Source organism: Schistocerca nitens, chromosome 9, assembly GCF_023898315.1.
Source record: "Schistocerca nitens isolate TAMUIC-IGC-003100 chromosome 9, iqSchNite1.1, whole genome shotgun sequence".
Lineage (NCBI taxonomy): Eukaryota > Metazoa > Arthropoda > Insecta > Orthoptera > Acrididae > Schistocerca > Schistocerca nitens.
This window is the reverse complement of record NC_064622.1, coordinates 4,874,107-4,894,585: the sequence shown is the minus strand read 5'-3', so window position 1 is coordinate 4,894,585 and position 20,479 is coordinate 4,874,107. Positions and strand designations below refer to the sequence as shown.

The 20,479-nt window shown below is 44.1% G+C and overlaps 1 protein-coding gene across 1 annotated transcript in view; it reads left to right on the top strand.

The window, feature by feature from the left end:
• Positions 1–20,479, top strand: part of LOC126203682 (uncharacterized) — a 209,592-nt gene that overhangs the window by 142,687 nt on the left and 46,426 nt on the right. Inside the window, exon 2 of the mRNA XM_049938048.1 lies at positions 4,983–5,194. Within this exon, the coding sequence (XP_049794005.1) occupies positions 4,983–5,194 (212 nt within the window). The remainder of the gene's footprint in view (positions 1–4,982; positions 5,195–20,479) is intronic.

Here is a 20,479-nt window from a genome sequence, read left to right as displayed (position 1 = left end):
ACGTACGACTAACAGGCGATATTGAACGTATGCAAAGAAGGTTCAAAATTGTTCAAATGGCTCTGAGCACTATGGGACTCAACTGCTGTGGTTATCAGTCCCCTAGAACTTAGAACTACTTAAACCTAACTAACCTAAGGACATCACACACGTCCATGCCCGAGGCAGGATTCGAACCTGCGACCGTAGCAGTCCCACGGTTCCTGCAAAGAAGGGTAGCGGGTTTGTTTCATTCATGTAAGAGTCTCATGGAGGTGCTGAAAGTATTGAACCGGCAAACACTTTTAAGACAGACGCAAAGTATCGCTAGAAAGCCCTAGCGACCATGAGTACCGATGACTCTAGGTATGTACTGAAACCCTCTTCGCGTCGCTCCCATAGGGACCGCGCAGACGAGATTAATTACAGCTCCCACTGACGCCTTTAACTCTCGCACGGTATCAGCTATGTTTGGGGTCATTTTTGATGCCAGTAATTCTAACGACTTTATGACGATAAAAAATAGAATATTTCCACAAAAATAACTACGATTTATTCAGACACCCAAGCACGATGTTGAAATTATAATTCCATAGTTGCTTGCTATAATAAGCTATATTTGAAGTATGAAAACGTATATATTACTAAGTTTGTTTAGTTCCAAAAATTATTTTAACACAAAATATTCATGTAGCGCACACCATGTAACAATACTATAATTAATTAATTTTGAAAATCTCGTTGTGGCTCGGAAAATAGATACGCCATACGTCGTTACGTGTTGACTTGAACGTTTAACTAGTTCCTTTGTTCGTTTGTTTCGTTTTTGTCAGTGTTAAAATGCCAACCACTGAACAACGTGGCGGTAAATACACAGTTTCAGTTCGTCAAATATTTAATTCAGTTTTCCGGGAGACAACACTCCCACATCGCGATACTGTGCGACATTTGATTAACAAATTTCGAAGTACGGGTTCTGTGACAGATGCACCGAGAAGCGGTCGCCCTAGCGTTTTGTCTGACGATAAACTACTCGATATTTCCGATAAAATGTCCACCAGTCCGAACAAGTCAGTAAGAAAACTCGACCAGGAAATCGATGTTAGTGTCAGAACGGCCCACACAGCTGTAAAGAAAAAAATAGAACTTTCCCATACAAAGTGACAGTCGTACAAAAACTGAAAAATACTGTTCATGGCAAAAGACTGCATTATTGTCAATTTTTCAAAAATTTCGTTCAAGAAAATGGAAGGGATATTTTTAATGAAACGTTTTTCACTGATGAGGCGTGGTTTCATTTATGCGGGTACATGAACTTGCAAAATTCTCGTATGTGCAGTACTGCAAATCCATTGTGTATTCATGAGGAACCACTTCATTCTGTGAAAGCAGGAGTTTTGATTGCAATTTCTAGACGTCGGATTGTGGGTCCCATATTTTTCAACGAAACAATAAACGCACAACGATACTGCAGTGAGTTTTATTTCGGTGTATTCACTGCGGCAACGGCACGCACCACTAACAGTCATACGGCAGTGCGGAGAGACTTTTCTAACACCCCGTATTATTAGTGAACCAAAGAATGCCTGCAGTTCTGTAGAGTCAAGTTCAGTCCAGCGTTCAAGATATGGATGTAGAATTTAACTGTCATCTGCACGATTATTGGTATGCATTGCTATTACGCTCTTCATGTGATTGGTGATAGAAAGTCTGACAGTCAGCGCTTGTCTGTAACTGTGGTCTAAGATGACGTGGAATATATGAAGTTCACGTGTTACATTCCTTGAAGGTTGCTTGTGCACACCAGGCGGTACTGTGTCGTATGTCATCTGTCTGTCCCCTTCTAGATACGAGAGCAGAACCACTAGTTTCCTGAATACCATTATCATCTTCACATTCACTCACTTCCACTTCATCTCCGACCTACATATCTTCGTCTATCTTATCTAAATTAGCATCATTCTCACCCTCTTTTCCAACAATATTGACGGAGTATCCCTAATAATCTGTGAATCTGCTAAGGCCTGCTCGAGAATGAAGCACATTTCAAAACGTATATCAACTTCCATGATGAATAAAATAATTAACAAGTCTTACCTGAACAAAACGGAATTCCTAATTGTTAATTTGTTATAACAGTACACGTGTATGTATTTAGTACGAATTTTTTACAACAATGGACGTATAAATGTCGATACTGAAAATCATATATTGTGTATCTGGGGTATTTTATGACACTACTGCAAAAAAATGGCTCTGAGCACTATGGGACTTAACATCTGTGGTCATCAGTCCCCTAGAACTTAGAACTACTTAAACCTAACTAACCTAAGGACATCACACACATCCATGCCCGAGGCAGGGTTCGAACCTGCGACCGTAGCAGTCGCGCGGTCCCGGACTGCGCGCCCATAACGCTAGACCACCGCGGCCGGCCACTACTGCAAAAATTTCAAATTATTGTACTACGAACCGTGATATAAACATAAATATTTTATCCAGCTATAATAAAAAAGTCCATCAAAAGCATGTCTGGAGGATGAGAAGCCTACAGTCACATTAAAACTGTTTCTTTGTAGTTAAACGAGCCTAAAAAGACCCCTGGGGCCTGACACCATGCGATGGTTAAGAAAACATTCTTCCCGCGCTTCGTACTTGAATGAAACGGCAAAAAGCCATAATAACTGGTACAATGGGGAGTACCATCTGCTGTGTACTTTATCGTGCTTTACAGAATGCGGATGTGGATGTAGGCTGTGCCACACTGAGTAGAGATAGGAAAAGCCGATACCTGTATTTTGGTTCCGACTAACCAGTATTTTTAGGTATTTATTTGTTCTCGGCTATAACAAGTGCTTTTTATCTTTTTCTAATAACCGGGTAAGAAACCGAAATATCTATTAGCCGTAGCAGCAGTGCTAAACTTTTTCGTTTTTAAATTAACCTTTTTTCTTAAAAAAAACGAGTAATATTTAGTCATAAAATGTGCATTGGTTTGAGATATAGCGTTTTTATAGAAAATGGGAAAAGTGATGAGTGCTATTTTAATAACAATGCCGACAGAAACGAGCAACAAACACACAGGCTTCATTTGCTTTAAAAAATTAAACATTTGCCTCCCATTTCTATGAGAAAATAAAAGAGGAAGGAAATTACGGTAACAGAAATTCATTGACAGTTTACAATAAATATAAAAAGTAGCTGATCTGCTGTCTGTCTCTACATAATGTGCCTTTAGCCATTGAAAACGGACAAATTAAGACGAAAAACAGAGTGTTCTTCATCCTCTGTTTACACCTTTTAGCACTGATTATTCGTAATGCCCAAACAGTGACATGATCACTTACTACAACATGATTTTTTAGCAGAGTTTCAAAAAATTAGAATCAGTGGGAGAATCCTGGAGTTTTTGGTAGTATAATGAAATAATAAGCAATCAGTTGCATACAAGAAATTTAATTTCTATGCAGATTTCGGGCACCTAGTGCCCTCCTGTAGAAGGCTGTACCGAAAAATACACCACAAATAAGTAGAAGTCCTAAGAATATTACAGTTATGGACCAAGAGCATTAAAAAATTTTAAATATTAAAATAGTGCAATGCCTATCGCATTGTTTGCGAATGTCAATATTAAAGTAAATACAGCAAAAATGCCATGTTCCTAAAAATATATGAAGGAGCAACAAATAATACAATACTGAAACGATTAATACAAAAAGAGCTCTCAGATGCCTACATGTAGTTCTCAGTGTGTGCATAAAACTAGTACGACGAAGCGAAACATAAAGTGCAGACATCACGCCAGAACATGAGCCAATCAGGCAACGATACGCGTTTCTTGAAATTGGTCCCAGATTTGAGGTCGAAGTGCGATAAAATAATAAAACAAAGTAGCTATAGTTGCCATAAGGCATAAACAAAATTGTAAGTGGATGTCAGCAGCGTAGTAAGTGGTTGCTTATTATTTCATTATACGAGGATTGCCCAGAAAGTAATGCACCGCATTTTTCTTCAACAATTCTTTATTGAACATAATGAGAATGACACACACAAAAGAATGGTGTTTTATCTACACATCTTATTTTTCCACATAGAACACCATCCCGTTCTGTGGCCTCCCTCCAGTGCGAAACAAGGGCGTGTATACCCCGTCGGTACCAATCCTTGCCCTGGTGGCGGAGCCAGTCCTTCACTGTGTGAATCAACTCCTCATCGCCATCCTCAAAATGTCTTTCACGAATGCGTCTGTCCTCACGAATGACAACATCAGCTCGCTGCAACATGGCAGGTGTGACAGCCGTGAAAGGTCTCCCCGACCGCTGCAATTCGTGGAGCTCCGCCGAACCGCCTTCTGATGTCCTCACCCTCCATGCCCAGCGACTAACTGTACTTCTGTCGACAGCAGAAGCTCCACAGACTTTGCACAAGCGTTTGTGAATATTCCCCACAGTTTCTTTCTCTGCAGTGAGAAATTCAATGACGGTACATTCTTGCAACGTACATCACCTACAAACGCCATTTCGACACAATCCTGCAGCCACGCTATCTGTCGGAAGTGACGGAAACGTGGCGCACTCAGTCAGCAGACTTCAAGTAATACGTACGTAACGTTTTGGGTCCGTAGCATTGTTTTCGGTTGAGAAAAAAAAATGCGGTGCATTACTTTCTGGGCAACTCTGGTATACGACTACAGTTGTTAACGTGAATGAAGTACTAAATTTTTTGTAGAGTTCAACCACTTATAACTTCTGAGAAAAGAAGTGAAGGGAGGAAAGACTACTTTTGCTTTTATTTGCTTATTTAATTGAGTATTTTGATTCTACGTATCTCGAAGCTGAGGGAGTCAAAATTTTTCGACCTTTATTCGATTTCTATCTTTATTACAGGATACAACAAGCATAAAGAACCGAAAATCGGCCTTTCTCAAACTGGTTATTTTGTACGGTTTAAACATCAGCTTCCCCTTCGACGCTTACTCAGTTGGCTGCCTGTTATGCCCGCAGGGCTGAAGATGGCGGCGGGCGCGGTGTCGGCGCTGCGGTCGTTCGTCAGCAAGACGACGGCGACGCTGAAGCCGGCCGCCGCGGCGCTGGGCGGCACGACGACGCCGTGCGTCGGCTTCCGCGTCGCCAGCGGCGCCGACGCCAAGAAGCTGAGCGTGACGCTCATCGGCGGCCGCCACCTGCCGCCCTCCTCCAACGGATACGTCTTCAAGGTCAGCCGCCAGGCTACGCCCACATCTCACCGCTAACCCTGGGGGCAGAGTCCGCGCAGAATTAAGTGGCCGGCGGCAGATGTGCAATCGGCAGGGCACGCGTGGGGAGCGGACGTGGTGGGGGTAGCGGGCAGGCACTGCAGGAGAAGTGCCGAGCGCTGGAGGGGAACAGCCGTTCTGAACCGAAGCCTAATAACCCCTTTCTTCTTTTTTGCAAGCGGAGCCCCTCCCCGAGCCCACATTTCCACGGGTGGCCGTTCAAAAACATTTACCGTCATCTCTGCTTTGGGCAGTGTCTAGAAAGAAATCTCCTGAAAATGCAATAAAAGCAGCGATTTACAGGGTGTCCGAAAAGTCTTTCCCTGATTACATAAATTGATAACTCAGGCTAGAAGTAAGATACAAATATGAAACTGGTGTCAATTGTTTACAAACTATCAAAGTTTTCTTCCAAACGTCAGTAAACTTCCACACGAGCACCCTCGGTAGCACGTAGCACATCTAGGCGATATTCAGTTTCCGTCCACACATTAGCCAACATCACTGGAGATATCGATTCGACGACTGTGGTTATCCGTCGCCACAGGTTTTCGGGATCTGGTACGCGTGTTCGGTAGACCTCGTCCTTGACATAACCCCGTAAAAAGAAGTCTAATGGGGTTATGTCAGGAAAGCGTGGAGGCCAAAGCGTTGGCCCATCACGACCAATCCGTCACCCAGGAAAGGTCGTATCGAGATACGCACGGACATCCAAACCCCAATGAGGCAGTGCACTGTCTTGCTGAAACGAGACATCAGGGTGATACTGAAGCAGCTCAGGAACAGCATACAGTCGCAACATGTCCAGATACACTGCAGATGTGATAGTAGCCTCAGCGAAGAAGAATGGCCCGATAATTCGATCGTGCAATAGTGCGCGCCAAACATTCACCTTTGGACTGCCTTTGGTGCACTCCGTGACCTCGCCAGGGGTTTGTGAACCCCAATTCCGCACATTATGCGATTCACTACTCCACTGGCAAAAAAAGGTCGCTTCGTCGGAAAAGGCAATTCGTCTCAGATAAACATCATTGTCCTCAATACGTGATAGCATTTCGACCGCAAAGTCATATCGACGTGTACTGTCATTGGGCAACGAAGCATGAACGATTTGCACTTTGTATGCACGAAACAATAAACGTTTGTGTAAAATGTCACGGAGAGAGCTTTTTGGCATCTGTAATTCACGTGAGGCTCTGCGCACCGATTTCTTCAGACTTCACAGAAAAGACTGCCTTACAGCTTCCACCCTGTCTGCTGAGGTTCTCGGTCGACCAGATCTCGGAAGGTCAGCAACCGATCCTGTGTTCTTGAACCTCTCGACATCAGGTGGATTCCTTCCAAATGTTGTCTGGAAGTGTCTCTGCTCTGTGGTTGGTGATCGTGTCTCATGGTACCACAGGACACACTGTGCCTTCTCCTGATTGGTTAACATGGCTTCTTGGGCACTGCACCTCATCCACTACTTACGTACTGCGAACCTAAAACAGAAAGAAACTTTGATAGTTGTAAACAATTCGACACAAGTTTCATATTTGTATCTTACTTCTAGCCTGAGTTATCAATTTATGTAATCAGGGAAAGTCTTTTCAGACACCCTGTATTTTCCCCTGGACCCATTAGTAACTTTAAGAGAAGTGTGATGAGTGGCGGATTTGGAGTAAAACCTACATTTCTCTTGTTGCCATATTAAAACGTACTTCTCTTGCCAAAACACAGCAGAGGTTACACAATGCCAATTCACTAACATGTTGTGCAGATGCAGTATCGGACTTCTGAGACAGTGGTGTATTGAGTTTGTTAAGTGAGCAACTGTGGAAAAGTAAGGTCAATAGCTTATGACAAAGTACATCCTCAGTATAAAAATAAACATGTAATGTCTTCATTCATGCTGTTCTAAAACCCACTTCATTTCTCGATCCGCCAGCTATCGATGATCCTTAAAAAGTACATTCTTGCATCAAAAAAGTCTGTAATTATGGGATAACATAGTAGATAAAGAAGTTTTGCGCAATAACCATATGGCAAAATACTCTCCTCTTTGCGTGCTATCATTTGCGAAAATCTCATTTCGATATCTCAAAGCGTTTGTGGCATATGAGGAATGCTGTAGATATTTTCTTGTGGCCTTATCTCTAGTGCGCACGATCGCAAAGTAGTGTGCTTACATCAGACCAATTTTCTCGAGACAGATGAAAGACAAAGACCGGCACCCAAATCTAAAGAAAAATTCAGTATTTTACCTAAATTTCATACGCAGCCATATATTATGTAATATGCATCAAACACAAAATCATAGTTTGTTTCATTGCTAACATCTTAATGCAAATATCACAATAGCTATAACCATTAACAAAATGATGGGCACGTCAGCATGAAGCTGACATATAAAACCATTAGTAATGCAGAAATTTTTTACTGAATAGTTTCTGTCAAATCGACTGAGAAAGATTGCAGAGCGTGCACCTAGATTTTGTCATCAGCGCTTCGTCGACCGGCCACAAGGAAGCAAACAGTTCTGCCCTCCACTTCCGAACAGCCCAAACAAACCGCCCAGTGCTTTGGACGAAAATTGGTTACTGTGCATCGCTACCATATCCTGTGTGAACTCTAGCACACTCTGCAATTGTGGGCCATATGTGAAGCCGAGCACAATTAGATGGGGACCTCGCAATATTTCCAGTCGAAATTACTTTCGAAAACCTGACACCGTGGACTGCTTGTCACAGCCTTACAGTTCACATCAGAGTTGCAGTTGGCCATGCTGCCTACACCTGGGCCGTGCGGCCCACACTTCAGGCACACATCGCAGAAGTTCTGCCTGCTCACTGTGCATCTTGCCGTAAGCGTGCTGCTCTCGCAGAGGATGTCGCGTGATCGTACGTCCGTTGAATACACCCCTCGTGACTGCAAGGGGGATCGAGAGTTCTCCGAATATGTGGAATGATTTCGCAATTTTTAGGAACGCCAAGACCATTTATTGACATGGCGCGGTACGAGCCACTCACTCTCAAAAACGAAGTGACGTCACGAACCTGGTATCCAGCTATTCTGGCCTTATTCCCTTTCACCCATTCAGAGACTAGGGACGGCAACACTACCTTTTATGGGATAGAGAAAAACTTACGAGGGGCGTTCAGTAAGTACTGAAACTTGTTTTTCTCAAAGGAGGTTGGATTTATTGAGGATTTCAATACCCCGACCGCACGGGATTAGCCGAGCGGTCTAGGGCGCTGCAGTCATGGACTGTGCAGCTGGTCCCGGCGGAGGTTCGAGTCCTCCGTCGGGCATGGGTGTGTGTGTTCGCCCGTAGGATAATTTAGGTTAAGTAGTGTGTAAGCTTAGGGACTGATGACCGTAGCAGTTAAGTCCCATACGATTTGACACACATTTGAACAATACCCCGCATTATTCCCCTCTCCGTTGACTACAAAACCCTGTTTTTCAACATAATCTCCGTTCAGTTCTGCGGTCTTATGCAACCTTACTGCGAGGGTCTGTATCCCTGTATGGTATTAGATTAGATTAGATTAATACTTGTCCATAGTTCATGAATACGACACTTCGTAATGATGTGGAACGTGTCAGGTTAATAAAAGATGTCTGTTCAAGATATTACATTACACAAAATATTGCATGACACTAATGTTTAAGTTGTTGTTGTTTTTTTCCCCTTAATTTATATCCAAAAATTCAGTCAATGAGTAGAAGGAGTTGTCATCTAGAAATTCTTTTAATTTATTTTTAAATGTTAGTTGGCTATCTATCAGGCTTTTGATGCTGTTTGGTAGGTGACCAAAGACTTTTGTGGCAGCATAATTTACCCCTTTCTGTGCCAGAGTCACATTTAACCCCGCACAGTGAAGATCATCCTTTCTCCTGGTGTAATAGCTACGCGCACTGCTATTACTTTTGAACTGGGTTGGATTATTAACAACAAATTATTTCATAAGTGAATATATATACTGTGAGGTTACTGTGAGGATCCCTAGATCCTTAACTAGATGTCTGCAGGATGACCGTGGGTGGGCTCCAGCAATTATTCTGATTACACGTTTTTGAGCAATGAATACTTTTCTACTCAAACCATTTATTACCCCAGAATATGATGCCATACGGAAGCAGTGAATGAAAGTAGACATAGTAAGCTAATTTACTGAGATTTTTATCAAATTTGCAATAACCTTAAAAGCATACATAGCTGAACTCAGACGTTTCAGCACACCATCAATGTGTTGCTTCCAGTTTAACCTCTCATCAATGGACACACCTAAAAATTTTGAAAATTCTACCTTAGCTACAGACATCTGTTCAAAGTCTATATTGTGCCATTTACTGTACGGAACTGTATATACTGTTTTATCAAAATGTAAAGAGAGTCCGTTAGCTGAGAACCACTTAATAATTTTGTGAGAAACATCATTTACAATTACATCACTCTACTGGTGGACGTTGGAGCCAACGACTTGCTGCATTAACCACGTCCTGCTTCCCAGGAATGCATCCTTCATTGGGCCAGACAGATGGCTGTTGGAAGGTGCGAGATTCGGGATATAGGGAGGGTGAGCAATAAAAGAGCAACGAAGCTTTGTGAGCTCCTCTAGGGTGTGCAGATTCGTGTGAGGCGTTGCACTGTCATGGCGAAGGAGAAGTTCGTTTGCATTTTTGTGACTACAAACACTCGGAAGTCGTTTCTTCAGTTTCATGGAGGTAGCAAAACACACTTCAGAGCTGATCGTTGCATCATGAGAGAGGACATGAGACAGAGTAACCCCTTCATTGCCCCAGAACACCGTCGTCATGACTTCACCAGGTGAGGGCGCGTCTGCAACTTCTTCTTCTTCAGCAGAGAGGTGGTGTGGCGCCGCTCCACAGACTGCCTTTTCGCTTCTGGCTCCAAGTGATGAACCCGTGTTTCATCGGCTGCGACGATGTTCGACAAAAACGTGTCACCATCAGCCTCGTAATGTGCGAGCAGTTCCACACAGGGGGTGCTTCGCTGCTCCTTATGGCCTTAACGTTAGGCCGTGAGGAACCCCGCAGGCACACGCCTCTGTGCACCCCAACTGGTGGATGAGTGTGCCAGCACTACCAACAGAGACGTCCAGTCGAGCAGCGAGGTGTCTGTCTGTGATCCGTCCATCACCTCGAATGAGGCTGTCGGCGCGTCCCAACACTGCAGGAGTCACAGCTGTGCGCTGCAGGCCGACGCGCGGGAGACTCGACACGTCTGCGCCATCTTGCTGAGGCTCAAGTTGGATCGCGAATATTCCGCGATGTCCCACAAGAAATTTCGCATTTTATTCAACCGAAATAGGCCGATAAAAAATATGTTGCATTACTTACTGAACACCCCTCTTATTTCTCTGTCATATCTTCCGTCACGCAAGCATCTTCCCTGTCATTTCGCGTCTCACCCACGCACCCAGCTCGTGATCACGGAACGATATACGTTGCCCAGTTGGGTTTAAGCCATATTGCAGCACATTACCGTTGTGCAGGGCTCAACTTCCCAAAAATTCTTAAACCTTACGCTCTGTTGCTCTTCGATTTATTTAATCCTTATAGAATTTGAAGGACATTCCCCTGACATCACTTTCCTAAAGCAGTACGACGCAATGTTAAAAATTAAAAAAACTCGAAAAATCCCCTTTGAAGATTTTCAAGCAGAGTTAAGTGCAAAGTTCAGTGTTGACAAAGTCGTCAGCAGCAGAGTGCAACATAGTGGAATAATGCACACATCAAAAAAAGTACTGCATCACCCCGATTCCCAGAACTCGTGAAGATAGACGTTGACTGTGGATATTGTATCACAGACACGGTCCCTTTGACTGTTCAGAGATGTCACTAAACCCGCCCAAAGATGTAAACAACCATGCATGAGCAGCGCCTATGAGACGGAGGGGTCCGACAGCCGATCACTTCCAAACATTCCACCAGGAAGGAGGTACACGGCTCGTGTTGTCTGTAGCTCAAACATGCCTAGACGGCCAATACCGCGGTTCGATCGCGTCCGCATTGTTACTTTGTGCAGGAGGAGGTTTTAAGAAGGGAAGTGCCCAGGCGTCTCGAAGTGAACCAAAGCGATGTTGTTCGGACATGGAGGAGATACAGAGTAACAGGAAATGTCGATGACATGCCTCGCTCAGACCACCCAGGGCCTACTATTGCAGTGGATGACCGCTACCTACGGATTATGGGTCGGAGGAACCCTAACACCAACACCACCATGTTCAATAATGCTTTTCGTGCAGGCACAGGACGTCCTGTTACGACTCAAACTGTGCGCAATAGGCTGCGTGATGCGCAACTTCACTCCCGACATTCTCGGCGAGGTCCATCTTTGCAACCACAACACCATCGGGTGCGGTACAGATGGGCCCAACAACATACCGAATGGACCGCTCAGGATTGACTTCACGTTCTCTCCACCGATGAGTGTCGCATATGCCTTCAACCAGACAGTCGTCGAAGACGTGTTTTTGCAGGCAACCCGGTCAGGCTGACCGCCTTAGACACACTGGCGAGCGAGTGCTGTTTTGGAGTGGCATTACATGGGGCCGATGTACGCCGCTGGTGGTCATGGAAGGCTATACGATACGTGAATGCCATCCTTGGACCGATCATGCAACTTATATCGGCAGCATATTGGCTAGGCATTCGTCTTCATGGACGACAGTTCGCGCCCCCATCGTGCACATCTTGTGAATGACTTCCTTCAGGATAACGACATCGCTCGACTAGAGTGTCCAGCATGTTCTCCAGACACGAGGCCTACCGAACATGCCTGGGATAGTCCACCTCCGTAGCGCAGCTGTAGCGTTACCGCCTACCACCCAAGGGGGCCCGGGTTCGATTCCCAGCAGGTGATTGGGTGTTGTGCGTCCATCATCATTTTCATCATCACTGGCACGCAAGTCGCCCAAGTGGCTTGAACTAAAAAGACTTGCAATACGGCGGCCGAACCCCGAAGGGAATATCCCGCCCAATAAATGCCGTAAGATCATTTCATTTCATTATGTTTGGGATAGATTGAAAAGGGCTATTTATGATCGACGTGACCCACCAACCACTCTGAGGGATCTTCGCCAAATCGCTGTTGAGAAGTGGGACAATCTGGACCAACTGAACTTGTGGATAGTATGCTTCGACGAATAAAGGCATGCATCAATGGAAGAGGATGTGCTACTGGGTATCAGAGGTACCGCTGTGTACAGCAATCTGGACCACCACACCACCTGTGAATATCTCGCTGTATGGTGGTACAACGTGCAAAGTGTGGTTTTCATGAGCAAGAAAAAGAACGGAAATGATGTTTATGTTGATCTCTGTTCCAATTTTCTGTACAGGTTGCGGAACTCTCGGAACCGAGGTGATGCAAAACTTTTTTTGATGTGTATATTTTAGATTAACAACAAATGGCAAGAAAAATAAGAAAACAAGGGCCGCATTTATAACTGGAAAACCGTCTGCAATAATGTAAGCGATTAAGCGATCATATACTTAAACAATGGAGGCACAAACAGAGTAGTATTGTGTAGTGAATAATGTTATAAGCGTGAACGATAAGTGATGCAGACAAGTGTCCAAAATGTACACCTGTCGGCACTATATTATCGTTTCACTGTACAGCATATCAGGAGAAGTGTAAACATGTCGAAAAACGGGTAATTTTATCAAAAGAACTGATGGTAGGAAAAACAGCATTAACAACTTAATCTTCCCAGAAGAGGTTTTGTGTGCTACACGAGAGAAAAATGTAATTTTACAGTTGTTTGGAAATTGTATTCCCTAAGTGATAAATAAAGTTGGAGAATGACCAGTGTTTATAAATATGTAGAAAAGTGCAAAAATAATAATAAAAATATATAAAATAAACATGTAGAAATAAAGAAACCAAAAAAAAATAGAAATATGTTAAATATCGTATTTCAGAACCAGGGTGTAAGGTAGTATAAAACAACTACGAGAGTATAAGAAAGACCCAAATCAATGTAGGCGATCGCAGCTGAGGATGAAGTACGGTGGGGACTTCAAGGGTCACGAGGCCACTTCAGTAGCCAAGAAGGCGTAAGCAGAGCCCTGGAAATATGATTGCGAAACGAGGTTCTGAGAGATGCCAAAGCTAGCAACGTCAGTAGGAAGGAACACACTTTAGAGTAACAGGATGCGCAGAGAGGATTTACTTATTTTATTTTCGTTAACAGATTAATCTCTTTTAACAAATAACACATTTAACTCCAAGAAAAGAAAATTATTTATTTACCGGTAAAAGATTAAGTTGTACAGAAACTTCTTCACAGCATTTTGTTTTCTCATTTAAACTAATTAAAATTCATTTTAAATTGACATTCAACAGTTTTGACCGCAGAAACCTTTATTTTTGTGGTTTCCGGTTTTGGTCGGTTACCGACCGTCTTCAGACCTCATACTATGATGGTAGGCGGTGGTAGAGAACGGAGCAGGCATTACGAACTCAACGAACGTCAACTGACAACTGAAGATGGTCAGTAGCTGACCGAAGCCGGAACCACCGAAATAAAGGTCTCTTGCGATCGAGACTGTTTATGTTCAATTTAAAGTACTAAGAAAACCGCCGTTCTCCAAGAGAAATGTTCTCAAAAATTACTAATTAAAATTCAATATTTAAAAATTGTACAGCGTGAAATTTTGTAATCACAAAGTCCTTGGTTCGAATCTCGCTATCAGCATATGTTAGCTTTACTTTTATTTAACAGTTTAATTAGCAGCTATTGACGTATTATTTTTATGAAAAGTAACGTCTTTTTACTTTCAGTTACTGGCCGTATGAAAACGAATTAAAATGTGATACAGAAATGCGAAATGCCGTATTGTTAAAGGAAAACAATTATATGTTTCAATAATACTTTTCAATCTCTAAAAATAAAAAGAAGCAGCTTAATTTTCTATTCGACGTTTCGCATTTTTTCACCAAATTTTCATTTATCGTGAATATTGGAATTTTTATACTATTGTTAATTAAAAGGTTGTTAAATTTATTAAAAATTATGATTCAACAGTTGCTAAGTAACACTTTTAATTGTTAATAGATATACAATCTCAAAAAAAGTAAAAAAAAATATTGTTACTAGCAAGATAGTAAACGGTTGTGAAAACACACTTGACCTCTTAGCAACAAATAATCCTTAGTTAATAACGAGCATCAAAACCGATTCCGAGATTAGTGAACACAGGGTTGTCGTAGCGAGATTGAATATTGTAATCCCCAAATCCTCGAAAAATAAGCGAAAAATATACCTATTAAAAAAAAGCAGATAAAAATTCACTTGACGCCTTCCTGAGAGACAATCTCCGCTCAATCCAAATTAATAATATAAGTGAAGACCAGATGTGGCTTAAATTCAAAGAAATAGTATCGGCAGCAATTGAGAGATTTATACTAAATAAATTAACAAACGACGTTGCTGATCCTCCTTGGTACACAAACCGGGTTAGAACACTGTTGCAGAAACAACGATACAAACATGCCAAATTTAAACAGACGCAAAATCCCCAAGATTGGCGATCTTTTACAGACGCTTGAAAGTTAGCGTGGACTTCTATGCGAGATGCCTATAACAGTTTCCACAACGAAACTTTGTCTCGAAACCTGGCAGAAAATCCAAAGAGATTCTGGTCGTATGTGAAGTATGTTAGCAGCAAGAAACAATCAATGCCTTCTCTTCGCGATAACAATGGAGATACTATTGAAGACAGTGCTGCCAAAGCAGAGTTACTAAACACAGCCTCCGAAATGCCTTCACAAAAGAAGAAGTAAATATTCCAGTATTCGAATCGAGAACAGCTGCAAACATGAGTAACGTAGAAGTAAATATCCTCGGAGTAGTGAAGCAACTTAAATCACTTAATAAAAGCAAGTCTTCTGCTCCAGATTGTATACCAATCAGGTTCCTTTCGGAGTATGCTGATGCATTAGCTCCATACTTAACAATCATATACAACTGTTCGCTCGACAAAAGATCCGTACCGAAAGACTGGAAAGTTGCACAGGTCACACCAATATTCAAGAAAGGTAGTAGGAGTAATCCACTAAAATACAGGCCTATATCGTTAACGTCGATATGCAGCAGGATTTGAGAACATATATTGTGTTCGAACATTATGAATTACCTCAACGAAAACGGTCTATTGACACACAGTCAACATGGGTTTAGAAAACATCGTTCCTGTGAAACACAACTAGCTCTTTATTCACACGAAGTGTTGAGTGCTATTGACAAGGGATTTCAGGTCGATTCCGTATTTCTGAATTTCCGGAAGGCTTTTGACATTGTACCACACAAGCAGCTCGTAGTGAAATTGGGTGCTTTTGGAATATCGTCACAGTTATGTGACTGGATTTGTGATTTCCTGTCAGAGAGGTCACAGTTCGTAGTAATTGACGGAAAGCCATCGAGTAAAACAGAAGTGATTTCTGGCGTTCCCCAAGGTAGTGTTATAGGCCCTATGCTGTTCCTTATCTACACTCCTGGAAATGGAAAAAAGAACACATTGACACCGGTGTGTCAGACCCACCATACTTGCTCCGGACACTGCGCGAGGGCTGTACAAGCAATGATCACACGCACGGCACAGCGGACACACCAGCAACCGCGGTGTTGGCCGTGGAATGGCGCTAGCTGCGCAGCATTTGTGCACCGCCGCCGTCAGTGTCAGCCAGTTTGCTGTGGCATACGGAGCTCCATCGCAGTCTTTAACAATGGTAGCATGCCGCGACAGCGTGGACGTGAACCGTATGTGCAGTTGACGGACTTTGAGCGAGGGCGTATAGTGGGCATGCGGGAGGCCGGGTGGACGTACCGCCGAATTGCTCAACACGTGGGGCGTGAGGTTTCCACAGTACATCGATGTTGTCGCCAGAGATCGGCGGAAGGTGCACGTGCCCGTCGACCTGGGACCGGACCGCAGCGACGCACGGATGCACGCCAAGACCGTAGGATCCTACGCAGTGCCGTAGGGGACCGCACCGCCACTTCCCAGCAAATTAGGGACACTGTTGCTCCTGGGGTATCGGCGAGGACCATTCGCAACCGTCTCCATGAAGCTGGGCTACGGTCCCGCACACCGTTAGGCCGTCTTCCGCTCACGCCCCAACATCGTGCAGCCCGCCTCCAGTGGTGTCGCGACAGGCGTGAATGGAGGGACGAATGGAGACGTGTCGTCTTCAGCGATGAGAGTCGCTTCTGCCTTGGTGCCAATGATGGTCGTATGCGTGTTTGGCGCCGTGCAGGTGAGCGCCACAATCAGGACTGCATACGACCGAGGCACACAGGGCCAACACCCGGCATCATGGTGTGGGGAGCGATCTCCTACACTGGCCGTACACCACTGGTGATCGTCGAGGGGACACTGAATAGTGCACGGTACATCCAAACCGTCATCGAACCCATCGTTCTACCATTCCTAGACCGGCAAGGGAACTTGCTGTTCCAACAGGACAATGCACGTCCGCATGTATCCCGTGCCACCCAACGTGCTCTAGAAGGTGTAAGTCAACTACCCTGGCCAGCAAGATCTCCGGATCTGTCCCCCATTGAGCATGTTTGGGACTGGATGAAGCGTCGTCTCACGCGGTCTGCACGTCCGGCACGAACGCTGGTCCAACTGAGGCGCCAGGTGGAAATGGCATGGCAAGCCGTTCCACAGGACTACATCCAGCATCTCTACGATCGTCTCCATGGGAGAATAGCAGCCTGCATTGCTGCGAAAGGTGGATATACACTGTACTAGTGCCGACATTGTGCATGCTCTGTTGCCTGTGTCTATGTGCCTGTGGTTCTGTCAGTGTGATCATGTGATGTATCTGACCCCAGGAATGTGTCAATAAAGTTTCCCCTTCCTGGGACAATGAATTCACGGTGTTCTTATTTCAATTTCCAGGAGTGTATATAAACGATTTGGGAGACAATCTGAACAGCCGTCTTCGGTTGTTTGCAGACGACACTGTCGTTTATCGACTAGTAAAGTCATCAGAAGATCAAAACAAACTGCAAAGCGACTTAGAAAAGATATCTGAATGGTGCGAAAGGTGGCAGTTGACTCTAAATAACGAAAAGTGTGAGGTCATCCACATGAGTGCTAAAAGGAACTCGTTAAACTTCGGTTACACGATAAATCAGTCTAATCTACAAGCCGTAAATTCAACTATATACCTAGCTATTACAATTACGAACAACTTAAATTAGAAGGAACACATAGATAATGTTGTGGGGAAGGCTAACCAAAGACTGCGTTTTATTGGCAGGACACTTAGAAAATGTAACAGACATACTAAGGAGAATGCCTACACTACGCTTGTTCGTCCTCTTTTAGAATACTTCTGCGCGGTGTCGGATACTTACGAAACAGGACTGACATCGAAAAAGTTCAAAGAAAGGCAGCACGTTTTGTATTATCGCGAAACATGGGAGAGAGTGTCACAGAAATGATACAGGATTTGGGCTGGACATCATTAAAAGAAAGGCGTTTTTCGTTGCGAGGGAATCTTCTCACGAAATTCCAATCACCAACTTTCTCCTCCGAATGCGAAAATATTTTGTTGCCTTCAGCTGGTGGATGTACACTTTTAGTAGGTCCACCTAACTATTTAAATCTCACTTTCTCCTTCAAAGATCTACTGGAAGAGGGCGTCTTCAGCAGATCATCTACAGAAAACACCTCCATACTAAATTTCCCCATATATTCGCTTTTTTTTTACCATCATCTATAGCCTTTTAACTTAGAAAGGTATAAATCGTAACTAAATTCAATAAATTAGTTGTATGTATATAAACTGAACTGTTTAAATTTATTTAAATTTTATGATTACTAATTTAACATTGTGAAGAATAAAATGAAAAAGCAAATGTTAGTAGGAGCGTGAATCTAACTTGGGTTAATGAATTGCCAGGCAGCGCGCTCGATCGCTCAGTCACGACGCCGTTACAGTAACTGTTCCTCTAAAATACCTCATACTACACTCTTGCACAATATGTTACATGCAGTTTCGAAGAAAAATACGCATGGTACATTCAGTTTCGAAAATCGTTAAAGAATTCACTATTCCTAAATCCACAGTATCAAGAGTGCTTGTCCGCAGCTCGTGGTCGTGCGGTAGCGTTCTCGGTTCCCACGCCCGGGTTCCCGGGTTCGATTCCCGGCGGGTTCAGGGATTTTCTCTGCCTCGTGATGACTGGGTGTTGTGTGTTGTCCTTAGGTTGGTTAGGTTTAAGTTGTTCTAAGTTCTAGGGGACTGATGACCATAGATGTTAAGTCCCATAGTGCTCAGAGCCATTTGAACCATTTGAATCAAAGAGTGCCCCGGGAACACAAAATTTCAGGCGTTACTCTCACCAAGGACAACGCAGCGGCCGTCCCGACGGCCTTCACTTAACGACCGAGAGCAGCGGCGTTTCTGTAGAGTTGTCAGTGCTAGCAGACAAGCAGCACTGCGGAAAATAACAGCAAAAATCAATATGGGAAGTACGACGAATGTATTCGTTAGGAAAGTGCAGTGAAATTTGGCGCTGATGGGCTATGACAGCAGACGACCGATGCGAGAGCCTTTGCTAAAAGCACGACATCGCCTGCTCCTGGGCTCGTGACCACATCGGTTGGACCCTAGACGACTGGAAAACCGTGGTCTGGTCAGATGAGTGCCGACTTCAGTTGGTGAGAATTGAAGACAGTGTTGAAGTATGCCGCAGACCCCACGATGCCATGGACCCAAGGTGTCAACAAGGCACTGTGCATGCTGGTGGTGGCACCATATGGTACAGGCTGTTATTGCATGGAATGGGCTGGGTCCTCTGGTCCAACTGAACCGATCATTGACTAGAAGTGGTTATGTTCGGCTACTTGGAGACTATTTGCAGCCATTCACTGACTTTCCCAAAAAACGATGGAATTTTTATGGATGACAACGCGCCAAGTCACCGGGCCACAATTGTTCGCAATTGACTTGAAGAACTTTCTGGACATTTCGAGCGAAGAATCTGGCCACCCAGATCGTCCGACATGAGTCCCATCGAATTATTACAGGATATAATCCAGAGGTCACTTTCTGCTCAAAATCTTGTACCGACAAAACTTTCTTAATTAAGGTCGGCTACAGAGGCAGCATGGCCCATTATTTCTTCAGGGGGTCTTCCAATGGCTTGTTGAGTACATGCCACATCCAGTTCCTGCACTACGTCGAGCAAAAGGAGGCCCGACACGATATTAGAGGGTACCCTTTAACTTTCGTCTGCTGAGTGTACAACGCTACGGGTGAGGAACAGTATGGGAGGTGGTGGTGGGGGGGGGGGGAGATAAGGCACACCTAGAATGAAATTTTCACTCTACATCGGACTGTGCGCTGATATGAAACTTCATGGCAGATTAAAACTGTGTGCCGGACCGAGATTCGAAGTCGGGACCTTTGCCTTTCGCGGGCAAGTGCCTTACCAACTGAGCTACGCAAGCACGACTCGCGCCCTGTCCTCACAGCTTTAATTCCGCCAGTACCTCGTCTCCAACCTTCCAAATTTCACAGAAGCTTTCCTGCGAACCTTGCAGAACTAGCACTCTTGGAAGAAAGGAGACGAGGTACTAGCGGAATTAAAGCTGTGATGACGGGGCGTGAGTCGTGCTTGGGTAGCTCAGTTGGTAGAGCACTTTCCCGCGAAAGGCAAAGGTCCCGAGTTCGAGTCTCGGTCCGGCACACAGTTTTAATCTGCCAGGAAGTTTCAAGGCACACCTGCCTCCCATAGTGCAGGAATACCTTCTTGACCTGTGCTTCATGCTTCCGAAAAAGCACGGAAGTAAAAATTTCTTAAATGTTGTTCGTGATCGAAATTGAAATCGTCCTGTGTATTGACATGTTTAGTAAATACTGCACTGCAACAGTCGCGTACACTCATCACAAGGACAGGAAACAGCACGAAGCAGAGCAAAGCGCAACACAGCAGTGGCCACTTCACACAGGACTGTTAGCTGGGTAGAGTTGGCTGCAACCAGAAACAAAATTACTACCGGCCGAAGCCTTCGACAAGGGTAACGCACGTAATACGCTTATATTGCAGAGTTTAAGTATTTCGATCACTTTAAGAGCCTCTCGAAATTTTAGAGCAGTGAGTGGATACCACGAAACAAAATGTTCTTTTCAGTTCAAGACTGATGTGCCTTAAGTATCGTGCGGAAGAGAACAAAGGATACAAAGAGTACTTGAAGTAACGGACTGTAGAG